The sequence below is a fragment of the Debaryomyces hansenii genome (genome assembly GCF_000006445.2).
Source record: "Debaryomyces hansenii CBS767 chromosome C complete sequence".
Taxonomy (NCBI): domain Eukaryota; kingdom Fungi; phylum Ascomycota; class Pichiomycetes; order Serinales; family Debaryomycetaceae; genus Debaryomyces; species Debaryomyces hansenii.
Genome location: NC_006045.2, coordinates 654,716 through 672,993, shown reverse-complemented (window position 1 = coordinate 672,993; position 18,278 = coordinate 654,716). Strand labels below are relative to the sequence as shown.

General features: G+C 36.1%; 7 protein-coding genes across 7 annotated transcripts; 3 read left to right on the top strand and 4 right to left on the bottom strand. All coding sequences in view use genetic code 12, as the record gives it.

Annotated features, from left to right (window-relative positions):
• Window positions 1-28: 28 nt before the first annotated feature.
• DEHA2C07590g (DEHA2C07590p) lies at window positions 29-1,051 on the bottom strand (the record flags this gene model as incomplete). The annotated part of the gene is made up of 1 exon (XM_458011.2): window positions 29-1,051. One exon carries the CDS (start codon window positions 1,049-1,051, stop codon window positions 29-31), a length of 1,023 nt encoding a protein of 340 aa, XP_458011.2.
• A 137-nt stretch (window positions 1,052-1,188) lies between these two features.
• On the top strand, window positions 1,189-2,019 carry DEHA2C07568g (DEHA2C07568p; the record flags this gene model as incomplete). Its single annotated transcript, XM_458010.1, has 1 exon — window positions 1,189-2,019. The coding sequence occupies one exon, from the start codon at window positions 1,189-1,191 to the stop codon at window positions 2,017-2,019; it is 831 nt and encodes a 276-aa protein (XP_458010.2).
• Window positions 2,020-2,121: 102 nt separating this feature from the next.
• DEHA2C07546g (DEHA2C07546p) lies at window positions 2,122-3,057 on the bottom strand (the record flags this gene model as incomplete). Its single annotated transcript, XM_458009.1, has 1 exon — window positions 2,122-3,057. One exon carries the CDS (start codon window positions 3,055-3,057, stop codon window positions 2,122-2,124), a length of 936 nt encoding a protein of 311 aa, XP_458009.1.
• Window positions 3,058-3,246: 189 nt separating this feature from the next.
• DEHA2C07524g (DEHA2C07524p) lies at window positions 3,247-3,681 on the top strand (the record flags this gene model as incomplete). The annotated part of the gene is made up of 1 exon (XM_458008.1): window positions 3,247-3,681. The coding sequence occupies one exon, from the start codon at window positions 3,247-3,249 to the stop codon at window positions 3,679-3,681; it is 435 nt and encodes a 144-aa protein (XP_458008.1).
• Window positions 3,682-3,906: 225 nt separating this feature from the next.
• On the top strand, window positions 3,907-6,858 carry DEHA2C07502g (DEHA2C07502p; the record flags this gene model as incomplete). The annotated part of the gene is made up of 1 exon (XM_458007.1): window positions 3,907-6,858. The coding sequence occupies one exon, from the start codon at window positions 3,907-3,909 to the stop codon at window positions 6,856-6,858; it is 2,952 nt and encodes a 983-aa protein (XP_458007.2).
• A 164-nt stretch (window positions 6,859-7,022) lies between these two features.
• DEHA2C07480g (DEHA2C07480p) lies at window positions 7,023-9,863 on the bottom strand (the record flags this gene model as incomplete). The annotated part of the gene is made up of 1 exon (XM_002770137.1): window positions 7,023-9,863. The coding sequence occupies one exon, from the start codon at window positions 9,861-9,863 to the stop codon at window positions 7,023-7,025; it is 2,841 nt and encodes a 946-aa protein (XP_002770183.1).
• A 233-nt stretch (window positions 9,864-10,096) lies between these two features.
• Window positions 10,097-18,085, bottom strand: DEHA2C07458g (DEHA2C07458p; the record flags this gene model as incomplete). The annotated part of the gene is made up of 1 exon (XM_458006.1): window positions 10,097-18,085. The coding sequence occupies one exon, from the start codon at window positions 18,083-18,085 to the stop codon at window positions 10,097-10,099; it is 7,989 nt and encodes a 2,662-aa protein (XP_458006.2).
• Window positions 18,086-18,278: the final 193 nt, after the last annotated feature.

Below are 18,278 nucleotides of genomic sequence, written 5' to 3'. Positions count from 1 at the left end.
TATATATATATGTCTATAATCCCGAAGATTATCTCTTCTTCTTGTTGAAACGGCGACCTTGATTGTTAATTTTGTCGATTTCTTGTTGGGAAATAATCAAACCATTCCTTGTAGATCTACCTACCGAATTAATTTTCAATCCTCTGTCTCTGATTTTCCTTGGAGCCCTTTTACCAGTTCCCAATCTATCACTGGCTGATGTAGAGCCCTTTCCTTGTTTAATGTCTCTCAATTCACCTTTCTTGACCTTCGACAAAATGATACCTGCATTCCTGGCCTCTTCTTCATACTTCGCGATTTGACGTTCACGACTGGCGATCATACCCTTTCTCATCGACATAGGCATTTTTTCCAACGTCTTAGGCAATCCTTTGGTAGACGAGTTAACAGAAGAGATGTTTCTGAGACGTGAATCAAGTGTTCTTTTCCTTGCGTTACCGGTAGGTGCCTCGAAATCAAGCGTTTGCAATGTGACATCTGCACCTGAATATTCAACCTTGTTTGCCAATATATGCGATTCTTGCAATAATCTCTGTAGCTTCAAGTCGTTTTCCAAGTTATCTTCATCTTCCTTAACTGCTTGCTGGGATTTCTTATTTTTTTTCTGAAGCTCTTGCTCCTTTCTGGCAATTTCGGCAAGGGTTGGTGCTCTACCTGATCTGAGTAACTTTTTGTCGGCCTTGCTTATTATAGTTCCGTTATTAGTGGAATGGTGGTCGTTTATCTTCACCACTTTAGGAACAACTCTTGTTTCCTCCTCGTCCGAAACAAATTCTTCACTTGAATCTGTGTCCTTGTCTTGTTCTGAACCTGATTCATCGTTAGACTCAAACCCATTAAATTCATATTCGTCTTCATTTTTATCTTGGTCCTCCTCATCGCCTAGGCCATCCTCAGCATTATTCTCATCCACCTTGGATTTATCTTGGAACCCCATAGTTTCCAAAGATCCAAATTGGGCCTCAAAGTTTCTCCTCTGTATTTCTAATGCCTTCATGTACTCGTCATCACTCATGTTGCGTTTGGTTTTCGTTGCAGTAATATGGGACATAAAGCAGAGACATATTTAAATTTTTTTAATAGCCAGTGCGGCTTGAGAGAGTATCGAGATTCCGAAAGGACATAACCTGCTAACACTAAATAAGACCTTATTCAGGTTATATTGGTAAAGAAATCATATTAAACAGAATGACAAAGTTCAGAGGCTGTATTGACATACATTCTGGTCAAGTAAAGCAAATTGTTGGTGGTACTTTAACACAAGATGATACAACAGAATTGAACCATAAATCAACTACTACAGAGAACTTCGTTTCGACCAAACCTTCGTCATATTATGCCGAATTATACAAAAATGCGGGCATAAATGGATGCCATGTAATCAAATTAGGTTCCAACCCTGAAAATGATGAAGCAGCTAAATTGGCGTGTCAGCTGTGGCCAAATAACTTGCAAGTAGGAGGTGGCATCAATGGTGATAACGCATTGGAATGGTTGGATGTACATAAAGCTTCTCATGTTATTTTGACAAGTTGGCTATTCAGTGATAGCGATGAAGGTAAGGAGTTTGACTGGGTAAAGCTAAAACGAGTATCTGAATTGGTGGGCAAATCTAGATTGATTGTTGATTTGAGTTGCAGAGAGTTAAGAGTTGATGACAAAATTGAATGGGTGGTTGCTATGAACAAATGGCAGACATTGACTAACAACAAATTAAGCGCTGAGTTTTTGGGTGAAGTGTCTCAATATTGTGACGAATTTTTGATACATGCTGCAGATGTCGAAGGGTTATGCAATGGAATTGATGTGAATCTTGTGGCGAAATTGGGAGAGTGGTGTCCTGAGGGCTTTGAAGGGAAGATAGTATATGCCGGTGGTGCCAGACTGGTCAAAGATTTAGATACAGTCAGCAAGTTGAGTGATGATAAGGTTGACTTGACCTATGGAAGTGCATTGGATGTGTTTGGTGGAAAGTTGGTTAAATTTGATGACCTTGTGTCCTGGAACGAATTACATTAACTTTATATTTAATATATAGATATAATTATACAAGAGAAACTAGATCACATAGATCTAGAGAAATAAAAAGAAGACAGGTAGGATAGAATCATTTTCAGTAATTTAACCCCATGTAGAATTACCAAAGCCACTATCCCCGCCATAAGGAGAGTTACCCATTCCTGGAGAATTTCCTCCAGGCGATCTACCGTATGTCGTAAAACCCCCGGCAGCAGCATTGCTGGCTTCTATACTGTCTTTATTTAATTCCATCGAAATACCCGCAAGCTTCAATTGTAAAGTCTCGATACCCTTTAAAATAACTTCGTTAGGAGGTAAATTGCCAACTGTTTCAACATCCATATAGAAGGTCGATGGCTTTGCCTTATAGTCAAACGGAGCGTCTGCATCAGGAGCTTCTTCCCAGTCACAGTTAGCCGATTTTGGCCATTCTTCATCCGCATCATCTTCGTACCAGTAGTCTGTATGTTTCAACTTGTTCCAAGGGTCGTATTCAAATCCTATGGCACCACAAGGCGACCATTTGGCATGTTCCTTAGCAATACCCTTCTTGGCAATACAAGTTATTCTTAATTCCTGATGCTTTCTTAATTTACAAATAAGTGGTCCCTTACGATGATTATCACGAGCCACAGGGTCCCCCAATTTCGAACCATTATGAAACTTAGCCAAATCAGACGAATATACGCTCATGGTCGAATCTGTATCACACTTAGCAGTTAGTTCTAACTTCACCGAACAATTAGCACAGTACTGATCACAGGTACAGTCCCTAGAATACGATAAATTGTCGATACCTTCACTATTCAATGGTATTAACCCCAATCTATGCGAAATGAATTCATCTGCTAACACTGACGTATTCACCTCGATTTCAACAAGGTCTATAGCTAATGTAGGCACTTCTGCCAACATCGTTCTTCTCATAGAATTTGCCATCGCTAAATCGACATCCTTCAATATAAAATCAACATGCTCTTTATCCGTATGTCTTATAGTCACTCTTGGACCCGTGTCACTTCCTTTATCTATATCCATCTCCTGTTATTCTTGTATTTGTCAGTATATTCTATTTGTGTTTGTCTATAATTTTCACTTTTGGTCGAGTTTTTGACGTAACCAGCAAATTCTTCTCGATTGCGATTATTTACAGGTTAGTCCTCATCTCAGATATAAATCAATTCGCCTGGGGTTTTCTTCTGGCGTCTATCAGTAACATCATCACAAATGTCAGCTTTTACGCTTCCTGATTTGAGATTCGAAGAATCGTTCTTGAGAACATTATACTCATATGCTGGATACCAAACCCCCACTCCAGATGCTAAAAATTCCGCAGCGCTTACGGAAAAAGAATTGACTTTACTTAGCGGCAAAATAGATGACCAAGAACAACAAATAATAGATAGTCCAAGTGGGCCAAGCGGATTTCATCCTATAGGTCCAATTTCCCCTTCCATAATTGCATACGCCGTGTTCAAAGATCAAATCCTTATGCCGCTCATACAAGGGTTCTTATGGACTGGATTTTTGATTAGCATCCGCCCATTTTTGGGAATAATTGTGCAGCAGGGTCAGAGATGTGGGTTATGGCTCTCGAATACTTTGGGGTTAAATAGAATCAGACCATCTCCAAATCCATATGTATATAAAACGACTATATAGCCTTGCCTAATAGATGGGAATGGGGACAGTGTTTTCCACGTGACTAATGACTACGCCAGCAACGAAACTTTTTAGTGTCCTTGATAAAAACATTAGTGAATAAATGAAACTGTAAGGAACATTGAGGCAAGTCGAGTGAAATTAGCACCAGGATTTGGATAAATTATACTAATCTATCTAAGACAGGCGTAATTGAAGCAAGAAACTCAACCAAGAAGTAAGAAGATGTTCTCCAGACGTCAGAATCGAAGTGTACATGACACCTCGTACACTGGGGTTAGTCCTGCTGCATCAAAGACGAATCAACCCAACAACAATGCATTGGCAGCTGCATTGAGTATTGGAAAGTCGCTCAAGCAACAGGGAGGTCCTGGTGTACATGCTCCCAGTGGAGGCTCAAACCAATACTTGTCGAAACCACCTCAGAAGCGCAACAGTCTTTTGAAAAGGGATTCTATTACAAGAAGTCCTAGCAGTAACAAATTTCGAAATTTTTCTGATGCTTCTTACAATTCGACCCTCTCCCATTCAATGCAGACACCTCCTCATTCTGCTCAAAGAAGGTCGTCAATACAAAGACAATCGAACGGGGGCTATGACTTAGATGATAGCTTTGACGATTCGTATTATGATGATATCAATCAGGATGCTACCCAAAACTACAATAATGCTAAAATGAGAGACTTGAGGTTGTCACATCAATTATCTCCGCCTCCTTCGCGTAATGGACAACCACATGCAGAATCTGGTACTGTGAAGATGATCAAAAAGTATATACCAACTCCAAACGGTATCAAGATCATTGAGGTTCCAGAAACTGTATACCAAAAGGAGGTGGTCAGAAACAATTCAATGAGATCAATGCCTAGATCGGGATCGATGACGTCTTTGTCTCAAAAAAGAATACCAAGAACAACTTCATTAAGTTCAATAGCAGGTGCGAATAAGAAGCCGTCGCATCAAAGACTTTCGAGTTTAAGTAGAAATCCTGCTTTGGGGACAATGGCTGAAAACGAAGAAGCCCAATCTAGAAAGGGACGTAATGAAGATTCAGAATTGCAGAAATTACAACAGCAAATAGACCATGAAAAGCAGGTTTCGAAAGATTTAGAATTGAAGCGCTTAGAGTATGAAAAAATAAAATTGGAAAGATTAGAAAACGAAAAGAAGATCCTACTCTTAAAGAGAGAAGCTGCAAATAATAAAGACATAGATGTATCTGAAGTTATTGATGAAGGTGATGAAGAAGAAGATGTGCCTCTTCCTAATATTCTGGTCATTGTCGACGAAATGGAAAATAAGCGTCTAGGACAAGAGGAAGAATCAGAAATTAATAAAAATGCAACAATTGAAAAACCATCATTAGGTGAAATCAATGATATCTCAAGAGATGAGGACGTAAATGCGGAAGATGAAACTTCCATCTATGAGGAAGAAGCTATACCTGAGGCCTCGATAGATGCATCTAGTGTGGTTGTTGATGAACTAGAAAAGAAAAACATAGTAGGTGATGAGCCAACTTCTGATATTAAGACTTCAGAACATCTTCAGAATGGCTTTAAAAATGACCATGGGGCCGCAGAGCTAAATGTTATCAGTCAGTATAGCGATTCTAAAGAATTATTAAATCGTAATAGTATAATAGACAATCCAATACCTGTTAGTACTGATGAAGAAGACTTCGGTATTGAAGAAGTGCCATACGATAAGTCTGAAGAAAACAATCTTGCAAAGCATTTGAGACCAAATTTTGACTCGCTGCTGGAAATTATTGATACAAAACATTCTGGGCCTAAATTTGATCCAGAACCAGAAATTATCAGTACTGATGAAACCATGCAACTTAAAGAATCAAACCATGATATGCTCGATGTTGAAGACCCTACAGTTGAGGATATTGCTATAACAACATTGCAGATCCCAACATCGACACTTAACAATGATAGTTCTAGTTCTTCAGCACGTTCAACAGGAAGTTTTGATTCTAACATGCAATCCAGGTCGGAGAAAAGGCCAGTGAAGTCGGCAATGAAAAATTCTAGCTCATTCTATAATTCGTCGAATAATTCATCCACAGTGAAGAATGCGGCGCAAGATGCTTATCTCTCTTTAGCTACTGCAGAAAATACGAGGTTGAATTCTAAAATATCCTCGTCGCAACTAAATGATGTTGGTCCTCAACTTAACGGTGGAGCGAATCAAATGCAACAACCTCAATCAAACAACCAATATTATGAAAATCAATCAAATCAACAAAATCAACAAAATCAACGCAATCAACAAAATCAACAAAATCATCGCAATCATCGCAATCAACAAAATCAAAAAAATCAACAAAATCAGCAAAATCAGCCAAATCAGCCAAATCAAGGCATGCGGATTTCAACATTAAGAAAATCACCATCCACTCAGAGCCCAGGCTTGGCATCGAGAACGCTCAGACCACAGTCGACCCTTCCTGAAACTCTTCCTCAGAGTAATCAGCATTCTCCTGTTAACGGAATGGGCAATAGGAAGTTAAGAGATAGGACATCAGCGCATGTTAACCCTACTAGAGATAGATCATCTTACATGAATCATATAAGCCCGCACCCGGCCTTGCAACCAAATTATCAGTCTCCCTCAAAGACGAAAGCTGCCGAGTTATATGCGAAGGCCAGTGCTAGACCAAATTCATCTTTCATGCCAGTAGCTGCAAAGAAGACTTCCGATCAACCAGCTACACAACAGGCACAAAAATCTCGCAGAACAACGTTGCGTGATATGTCATCACCAAATCAGGCCCAACGAGCTGATAACTCTTTGAACAACCCACCACAGAATACAAATGATACTAGTTCCAATCCTGTTGAAAACCGTAGGGCTTTCAGATCAAGGCTCGCCGATTCTGATGAGGAGGAAGGTACTGAAGGCAGAAGTAAATTTTTTGGTGGAGGATTTTCTTCGAGATTCAATGATTCCGATGAAGATCTTGGAGGGTTCACACATAAACAAAATAGTGCTAATCAAACCACTACTCAATATCCTTCAAAGAATAATGACCTTCCTGTGTCTAATGCCCTGCCAAATCGTAATAATAATACTATTATGGATGGAAAAACTGATCAGCCTCTGAAATCCAAATCTAAGGATAAGAAAAAGTTTGCTAAATTAAGAAAACTTTTCGGTAAGGACTAGTTTATTTACTATTTATTCTATCCATATATTAAATTTATATACTATTTTTATATTGGTACATTGTTTTTAAGTATATATCACTATGTTATATTCAATTTATTATCGCTTCATTTATGTGTATGTATTCTAAATGGCACATGAAATAAGATTTACATATATATACTCTAGGTTTCGAATTCGATCAAATTTTTATCTTTACCACTAACACCTTTTTCAATACTTTGTTTCTTTGACACATCTTCCGCGTTCCGGAATTTTGATAATTCTTCGCTAGTCGAATGAGAATTCTTTATGGGGTCAACAGAAACCTGGCCCTCAGCTCCTAATAATATATCTTTATCCTTTTCATCTATAGAAATAACACCAAAGTCATCATCCCTCTCGTCTTCTTCGTCTTTACTCTTTTCTGGGCTGCTTGACTTCAATGTTGCATTCTCACCACCACTGTTAGGATTATTCAAAGTGCTAGTAGCAGCTGAGTCCATACGACGACGAACCTTATTTGCAACCTTCCTGCCATCAGCTAGTAAACCATCAAACATGTCTCTCAAATTACGAATGGTACTAAATTTGGAATCAAGTGGTTTTGATACGTGAATAGAGGTTCGCAATGTCTTACTGAAGAATAATTCATAGGTTTCATCAGCTAAAACAACCATTCTAAATGTTGGTAAATTAACGAAAACAGGTGTATTAGGATTGAGTGCAGCGTTATGTGAAATTTTATTATCAATTGCCAAATCCTTGATAAGCAATTCTTCATCCTCCGGCTGTGCATATTCAAAAGACCTTTGTATAAAGGTGCTTGCCGCTGATAAGTATCTTTCCATTTGTTGGTTCTCCAATTTTTCTTTATCTATATTAGCTTCTGTTGGTAAAGAAATATCATTCTCATTAAAATTGGCTCCATTCTCCTTCTGCTGTTTATAAATCTCATCAGCAATTGCATTTTCGATAACCCCTTCCGTTATATGGTCCAATAGCAAGCCATCCTTCCAGGGTGTTGTAAGGTACAACAAGTCTTCTGAAATCTGTAAAATTCCTTCTCTATCAATTTTTCCATCGTCATTGGAATATAACTGGAAGAAATTCGTTATCGAAGTCATTAAATCGGGTTCATATAACTTATTTAAACCATCAACCAAATCAGACAAGGTGAGAGTATCTTCGCCTTCAGAGGACCAGTGGGAAAATAATCTATGTAAGAACTCTTCATTATTTTCATCCAGGTCATTATGTTGTGCCATATCATTTTGGTCTTGAACCCAGTCACAGATTTCCGACATAAATCTTCTGAACGCTTTGAAATCCATAGTACTAGATCCCGAACCCATTGTAATGCTATAAGACTCTACGATAGAATAGAATCTATCATAAATTATGCCCAATATATCTTGATTAAAATTGTTGGTCCTTGGTAGGTTTCTCAATTCGGTCCTTTTAACGAACGTAGAAATATTTTGATAAATTGTATCTCTGTGTTTACTACGATGTTTGTTAATCATATCATCATCTATAACAGAAAATTCCTTGAATGCTGTTACTAATAATTCCTGAAATTTGGTGATCGATCTATATTTTTGATTCGGGGAATCAGGGTGCGCCGATTGATCCAAAGTTTGAAAATAATTCTTCAAGATTGAGATAAACGTTCCATCATCTTCTGTCTTTAACAATTCTTCACCGTTTAATTTTAATATAGCAATTGCAACTTGAAACAATGTTTTCGGGCCTTGCAAGAAAAAAACATCAAGAATTCTGAATGCAAATACCAAGGGCATAGAGCTTAAATACAATGAAAGAAACCACGGTAAAGATACAACCGACAATTGAATATCATTTTTTGTAATATGCTCCCATAACATGGGTATTGTGTCCTGAACTAAAGATTCGAATACCCTTTGATCTAAAAGTGTACCGTACATTGTTCGTGAGTAATACCCTGGAACAATCCTATCACACAAAACATTTAAACACCAAAATGCCTGTTCTTCTGACATAAATATAAGTAGAGCTGCAACCACAATATTCATGGCTTGGCAATATCCTACTTCCGCATTCTTCCAGGAATATGCCGTCAATACATTACGCAACCTTGCAATTCCTTCTGGACTTTGATAAGCAGCGTATTCAGGTAAAGATCTGTTTAAATCTTTCTCTATTTCTTCGATGGCCAATGATTGCTTTCCCTTATTGTTATTCAACAATTCCTGATATTCTTCTTGATTTGCCAATCTTAAATACATTGACCCGCAACATAATTCCCATATTTCACCTCTCAACCTGTTGGGTAAACCGACTCTTACCAACCTATAAAACATAGGTGACTTTATAAGCGACAAATTCCTTCCATCTACCCTGAAAAGATCGAACCATAATTTCATTTTGGATTTATCTCTAGATTCCTTAGCATTACCTGGAAACTTGAATTTTAATCCAAGACCACCCGCTGGGATTACTTCAATCTTCTCATCTGATATATTATTCTTGGATAACAAGTATTCAGAGTAGCATGTTTGAATAAAAGGTTGTAACTTCTGAATATTGGATAAGTTCTTCTTTAATGCCAATTTCATATTGTGGGCGAATTTTTCACTCTCTGACCGAAGCCCAATAAGAGACAATGTAATTTTTAATTTACTATGTGTAGATATCGCCAATGCAAATCCGTAAGATGCTGTGGGCAATCTTTCAACTTTCTTAATCGTAGATAAGTGTAATGAAAAAGAACAATTCCTTCTATCAAATGCATCACGAAACACTAAAAAGTGCTGTGTCAAGTATATTCTACCTTGTGGAATTGGTAGATTCTTATAATGATCTTTACTTTCTTCCGATTTAATTCCAATCTCAACTGCTGATTCATCTATAATTGATTCATCTCCTGGTAAACGATTTTCATGACAAAACAATTGATCTTTTGTGAGACCCGAAACATTCTTCTTATCCAATACTTGGTTAATTGTACTCACGGCCTTATCACGTATAGTTTCAAAGAACGCCATATCCTACTGAACCAATTCAAGAATATAATGCTACAAAACATCTCATACATTGCCCGGTCTACCCTGAATATCTTTTGAACAAGAAAAACATATTACACAAAACCCCTCCAAATAAATTATATATGTTATAATACACTGTCTTACATAAATTATAAATTAATAAATAGGTCTTATGCGTAGCTAATTATACATTTCAAATTCAAACCGTCTGGCATTCAAGCTTAAGAAGGTAACTAAGTAGAGCCCTTCTCTGGATTATCATCAACTATAGTATCCAACTGAGGTTTGATCCTAGAACCCTTGTTGTCAATTCTAATCAGATTTAGGCTCGGACCCTCCGGTTGCATGGTTTGCTCTTCCAACTCTTCTTCATCTTTCAGCTGCAAATCTTGCAAAGTTAGAAATGAGGCGTAGTTTGATATTTGCTTCAAAGGTTCTATCTTGGGTTTCTTTTTCGTTGGCTTGAACTTGTTACCCAAGATCTTTCCTGTATGATTCAATATAATCTTAATAATATCCTTTTTCAATTTAAGTACAAATTCCTCTGCTGACCACATTTTGTTCCTATACCTTAATGTTGGTATAGTTAACCCTAGATCGTGAACATTGAGGATACTCAAATGTTTTGGTGCGCTGAAACTAATCGACAGCCGGACTTTGGCTATTTCAAGGTTAACAATGGACACATACCTGGAAGATCTGTTCATAATAATAGAAATATCATCCATATTATCTTTTTTGGTATCAGTGGAATTCCTATCTGATATGACCGATTTAGTGGAACTATCTTTAGTGTCAGTTCTGAATATAATATCATCTAATGATGAAACAGCACTACTCGATGCTAAATCAGAATTGTTAGATCCAACGGTATCCGAATCCTTGAGAATACTTTCAACCAGTTGATTGCGTTCTTTCTTCATAAGTTTCTTGAACGGATTGGTCGTACGCTTTTTAGTATCTCCATAAGTCTTTATTTCTTCGTTAAATTCAAGTATATCGTCTTTTTCATCTTCAGCACTGACCTCAGCTTTAGGAAACAAGTAGTCAAAAAGCTTTTTAGTAGTATGATAATCCAACTGAACTTTCAAAGGCTGCACCTCAACTTTTGCATCTTGCATAATAGGTATGCCACCAATGTGATTCAACATATTCCATGTGGTACTCAAAATAGGTTTTTCTCTGTTACTATCAGGTATTGTATTTTCATTTAAATCTAAATGAGGCGTCAAAAGTTCTGGATACATAGCATCGCTCTGTAAATTGAATCCTTGAGCCATGAATACTTCTGCCAAGTTCATGTTTGCTCCATCGACTGAATCCAGTCTAATGAATCTGCATCTAGCTAAAGCAAAATCAATAAATGGTTTCTTATCTTCGTTTAAAAGATGCCAAATGATCTGATCCGCCTCGACTGTTAGCAATCTTGATGTTTCTTTGTTGTTTACCTGATTCTTTGAGCTCTTAACACCTAAGCCGTTCATTAAAACAAATAATTCAATATTCATTCTCTCCAATTCAACTTCCATTGTCTTCAATTGTTCTTTTTCCTCAATATCCAATAAAACATTCCTCTGGTTCAATTTCAAAAGTATATCCAAATAGGTCCTTATATTATCCTGCAACCCCTTAATTCTTATATTCAACCCATCAAACTCTTTGATATCTGATAAAGAAACGATTTTATCTAACTTGTTAAGTAAATTATCTCTTCGTGTGTTTACTTGCAGCAAAAGGTCTGTAATCACATAATAAAGAGAGGAGTATTGATCAGAGTTTGCTGTAATAACTAGTTTCGTTACATGTAACGAAATTTCGTTATTTTGTATTGTTGCCTTGCTATCACTTGCTACCAAATGGTTAGGTTTCATTAGCAAAAATGACATTGAGGTTCTCTCTACAACTAGTTGGTCCTTGGCCCACGCGCTGTCGTAACAGGTCTCCGTTTCCAACCATGGAGGCCAATTAACTTCAGAAAATTTAGAGCCATACGGTACGTCAGAAGCGGTGATAGACTCTTCTGATTTTTTGAACGCAAATACATGTGAATCTTTAAACGATACACCATATCTTGATTCAACTAACTTACCAACGCCATTATTCTCACTCACCACGTCATTCATGCCCTTAACATTGATTGAAACTATCCTCAATTCCACATCTGTTGAAGTCACTAAAATACATGCATTGATATCTTTCTCGCTCACCATTTGGATCTGTGGATGTATAAGTTTGATCAAATATTTATCCTCTACTTCTTGATCTTCATTGTGAATTTCATTAAGCTGCTGGTTGAAATTCTTCATGATTTCTTCGCCACTTTTGTATTCTTTCCTAAATATCTTTTCGGCTGAATCATTCGTATTCGATTTTTCTTCATCCTCAGCTTCATCATCGTCTCTTCTTGTATTAATAAAAGCCTCCGCCAAATCAACAGCTTTTTTACTCATGAAGTATACTTGGGATTTTCTATCACCAACTCTCTTAATGTATTCCATAAATAAATCTCTCAAATCATTGTGCCATTTTAATTGTGGGTTGTGAATTACAAATCTATTGTGAAATTCACTTGCAGGTGCATGTTCAGTATTCGTTTCATTCATATAATCATTATATTTATGATTCGTAATTGAAGGTTCGATTGATTCATGAGAGTCAATAGGTAGATTTTCTGCAACATCGGAATTTTCAGTCTTATCTGGAAAATTTTCCTTTATCGATTCTATTATGTTCAATTTCTCTTTACATATCTTGATGTCTCCTTTAATTCTCTCTATATTATCATTGAGAGCCTCCGATGAACCTAAAGGTTCCAATCCAGGAAGGAGCTCTTCGTGTATCTGCATCTCCCTTTCAACGTTCTTTTTTCTTTCACCTAGTAAAATCGCTTGCGTCCTTTCCGGTTTTTCTAAGCCAATTACACAATTATGAAACTTCTCCTTACCGAATGGGAATGGTCCATCCTCGTGGAGTGAAAACTCTCTGAAATACGTGAATTTAGGACTGAAGAAAAACGGCATTATTCTAATACTGGGGTAAGATGAAGGCTGTACAGTTTGATGCAATTCAACATAATCAGCAGGATCGATCCATGAATTGTCATTATCAAATATGTCTACATTTTCAATCCAATCGCTAAAAGTATTAAAATCGCCATTCAGTGACTTCAGCGACGGTGTGGCAGGTGAGTCTGTACTATTTGAGTCTTTCATAAACGTTGCTAAGTATCCTCTGACTGACTTCTCATTGAATATTGCATTTACAAATCTAATGTCAGCATCATCTATATTTACCCCACCTTCGTTCATCTTGAGATGCAAGATCTTATTATTGATATTCAATTTTTCATTAACGTATCTAATCTGTTCCTTTCTCTGGTGTAAATCAATTGCACAAGTTGAGAATTTTCCCTTGAGACCAGTAAAAGCTGTTTTATTCTGTTGATCTAATTCACCACTTGACGAATGAATATAAAGATGAGATATTGAGATTGGTTCAAAAACCAATTGATATTTAACCGTAAAAACATGGGTTCCCATCTTCACATGTGTTATATCAACTGGTTCTTGCGAAAAAAGTCGTCCCTTTTTGATCGGCAAAGATGTGTGTTTTGTCAACGTATCCCACCAGTGAAAGAAGTAGTGGAATATCAATGGTGTAAAATATGCTGCATTATAACTAGTTCCTGATGATGATTTCGATACCACAGATAGCGCAATATGTATATAATCAGAACGGTAGTCTTCATACGAGTCCACGTCAGACGATGTTACACGAACGTCATAATGAGCTTTAAATGTGGATGTTCTTGGCTGCTGATCAGATAAATCATTAGTCCTATTTTTATTTCTTTCAAACACAACACCCAAAACCCATCTAACTCTATCTGAAGAAGTTAACAGCATCACTTTCTTTTTAAACCTTTTCGAGTCTGCATCATTTTCTTCTGAATAGATATTATGATGTTCATAAAACAAATTCCACGACTTTCTCTCTGCTAATGAATAACTAGGGATTGCAAGAACAAAATCATCACTATCCAACATTATTAGCTCCTCACACTTTCCATTATTATTAAATCTCAAACTAACATTGTTCTTCCAACAAAACACAAACCCTGCTGACCTTCCTATAAGCTCATATGGACTTGTGGATGCTTTCATGTGAAGGCATAATTCATTGGCTATATTGAATATAACTTTTCCGTGTACTAATAATGCAATTTTATCCCACCAACCAATTGGACTGTAATCAATTTTGGGTTTAGTAAATTTATCGAATGCAGCCAGTGCTGCCAGTAGTCCAGCTGAATACGCTTTGCACCATGTTATCATACATGGCCTATCTGTGTCTAAATCACATTGCATATCGAGAATCACTTTTACCGGAGTAAGAGTTCTAGGGACAAACACGGAATAAAAGTTATCAGATTCGTCATTCGATGCCACTGCAGCAGGAGAAAACGGTACAAAAATAAATCTCATTTCATCTCTAGCCTGAACTAATCTTTCATTAATCACAAAATTTCCTGAAAAATTGATTGTTGGTTTATTTGGATTCTTATTCGATGGAAAAGAAAGTAGCGGCAAAGGGTAATCTCTCAACATCACGTACAAAGATGAACTTTTAAGCGATATAAATAATGGTATTAAAATTGAGTAATCAAGTCGAGGTTGTTTCTTCCCATATTTATAAATGAAATCGTCCACGTCACATATTCTTGCTTGATCAATAGTGAGATCAACGTCCCTAAAGTAACCACACATCATATGCGGACCAGACGCATAACTTAAAATATTAAACTTTTCAGCAATTCTAGGATTAATGTGTTCCTCACCCCAAGCACTACTGGCTCTTTTACTCCAAGTATTAATTTTAAAGCTACGAAACTTTTTATATTTTTTTATCCATGATGTTGCAAATTGTTTTTCAAGAATTTCTTTTGCATTGTTTATTTTTATGTTAGCCTCTTGGTCATTTGTATACAACCATGATTGATCATCTTCTTCAAAATTGGACAAACCATCATTTCTTTGTTTATGAAATTTATCCCTGAACGGCAAATGCAGATGTGAATGCAGATGAAATCCTGATTCACTAAACATTTTCCTGAGTGGGCTATTTGTCTTTGGGTTAGATGAAAAACCACCAGTAGATGAAACGAATCTACGTCGAGTAGGTTCTTTATTAGTCAATTTAACCTTATCATCTATCGATGGCTTGGTATTTGCTATAATCTTGTCCACTTTTGCTTCGAATAGTTTAAGTTTTTTCAACCTTGCTTTTTGTTCAATTAATCCTAATTCGTAAATATATGAAAGTTCATTTTCAAATAAATCATTCTCCAAAGTGATACCAAAAATTTTTGACTTTACAACTACTTTTGGGATATTAGTTGTACGCTTTTCATGTGGCATAATACGTTTAAAGTCATCAATTTTGGAATACAAATTGTCGAAATTATACTGAATTTGTTTAGCTGATTTAACGAAAGTGATTATATTATCAATCACCGTATAAAATAGGAATTGGTGTGGGATATTCAATCTAATACATTCAGCAATAGTTTCAAACTTTCCTTGATCATCAGTGAGGATACTATTGTATCTAAATATAGATTCCTTGATAGTCAATAGCCTCGTCCATAATTTTGTACTCGGATGAACAACATAAAGTCTAGCAAAAGCAAAGCTTGCAGCTTTTGCAATGAGTATGTTTTTCATTTTCACTGTATCAAATTCCAAAAGGATATCGACCTTGTTAGGTAATCTTGCAATTACAGCTGCAGAATCGATAAAAACATCAAGTTTCAATTTTCTTGATGGACCTTTAATTTCTGATATTTCCTCCTTCGTGTAATCCTTTTGGATAGTCGGAGCAAAATATTTGATCAAGCTCACAGCATAGAACGAGCACCATACTAAGAAATTATCTAAGTGGCCATCAATAGCAGTAATGTGAAGGTAGAGATGATTAATATCTCTCTCTTTTTCACTTTCTTTATCCGTACTGAAATTTCTGATTAAAACATCAGTGACATTTAAAACCCTTTTAACCCTCTTGATCTCTTCTGTGTCTATATTCATAGAATTCTCTGAATCCAAACTTGACATGTCACTGAAATCAACGTCACTAGAATTGTAATCATCAATGTCAGAATCCACGTCTAACTCGTTGGCATATTCACTTACAGTAAAGCATTGAATGGAACGAACAGAAGAAGAAATTTCCTCTCTCAAATACTTATAGGAAAATTCTATGTCACTTAATTTAATAGAAACTCCTCTTCTAAAACCACCTAAATTTACTTCGTCTTGAAGAAGTTCATCAAACACGATTTGATCCGGCAATCCATCTTTACAAGCAATATCAGCTTGAATATTCGAACTGGTGAATTTAAACGATGAAATAAATGACGGTATAATGTTGAATAATTCCAAGTAGTTTTCTTCATTTGTACCTTCGGGTTCAATTTGGTGTGACAGCCTTCTTCTTTGAATATTTTCATCAAATGAAGCGTATGCTTTATTATGGTTCAGGATAATTTGGTTCCGGTACCTTCGAACTAACTGAAAAATAATATCGTTAATAGATTTAAGTTTAATGTCCTTGTTAATTAGCTTGATTGACATCTGTTTTTCGAAAATATTGTAAGATATCAATAAATTAACCTTCGACAATTGAATTAGATTATCAACTACGTCAATTTTCAAAGACTTGAGTTTAAAATAGCCATCAATACTGCATTTATGAAGCCCTTCCGATCCCTTATGTAGATGTTTCTTTAAATTCTTTGTGAAAAATTTATGATAAAATGATAATAAGGTACACGAAACAATAATATTCAGAATTGAGCCTCTATGGAATTCATTGTTACCAAGCTTCGGTAAATGAAAATTAACAGTTGTGTCAATAATAAGAATCTTATTCGATACTTTTCGAATATTTCTCAAGATATCAAGATAATTGATCGCGGGTTTAAGTTTACTTTTATCACCTTTATGTGGAATCGGTGATTGGAATAATAGGCCTATTTGATCATAGTAAATATCAACGCTAGGCTTTGTGATAGTCAATGATGACTCAAAATTCAATTTTTTATTTGCTTGCAGCAAGTTAGTAGATCCATCCTTCATTTGTAAAATTGTTTCTAGAAATTCCAACGGTTCAAAAGTACATTTAAATGCAGCGGAAGGAATTTCAACAGACTTATCACCTCTATGGAATAGCCTATAAGATGTTAAAAAAAACAGTAAATCCATAAGGTTTTTCTCATCGTAACGTAGAAGATGTTTATTTGATATTAGCATTTGTAAATTTGAAACCTGAACCTTGATCTCTTGGTAGGTCACATTAAAATCCTCCAACTTAATATCTAAACTTGAGAAAACTTCAAGGAAGTTTTCACTCAACTTAAGTATGCTGGTTTTATTTTGCTGTTTTGATCGGTTCTTGTTCGTCCCATATTCCTTTTGGAATAACATTAATGTATCTATGGGTAACGACATCTTTCCCAATGACAATGAAAGTTCAGAATTTCCTAGTTTGACATACAATTTGTTGGGTACATCAACCAAGCAACTTAAAATCGTATCACAACTTATACAAAACTCCACATTTCTAATAAATTTGAAGTGACTTGATTCGCTGGGTTGTTCCTTCTTCTGAACATAACCATTGATGATCGTTACAACAAACCTGCTCTTCTCTTCTAAACCAAAGATACTTTCAAGCCTGGCATAATCAAAAAATGCTTTCATCAGGTCATCCATTCCTTGAAGCTGTACAGATGTTCTATAAAGATGTAAGTTAAATCGATTGAGCACTCTCCGTCTGAAAAGTATTTCGTATAACCGGTTCGGTATGCAAAATGTTAAAATGGTTGAAATATCTGAATCAAGAACACTATGATCACCAGGGAAGGGGTCCTTCTCGGGTAGTTCCGACCCCAATCTGGCTGCCTTTATTTCCATATCATATAACTCAAGGTTGAATAATTTTAATGGTGAATTTCTGCTTCTGAATACATTAATTTTAAACTTCACTTTCCGTATATAAATTTGACCCTTATTTGTTCCTATAGTGACATGATTAATGGCCAACCATCCTAATGCCTTGACAGTAATATTAGGAATCTTATTTATAATAAATAAAATCCCCAAATACAACCCTATCAAGACGATTAGCGGATAATACAAAAATGATATATCACCGACTAGCATAATACAATTGGTGTCGGGGAGTAGACTTGTTAATTATTGAAATCCGTAATTGTCAGCTTATCTATTCATATAACTTATTGATGTCTAAATCATTTGAAATGTACCTAATTCATAGTATTAATATCCGCGTCAGATTTTATTTCATTCGCACTCTAATGCCGCAAATTCAGAATTTTCAAGCCCAATGATGAAA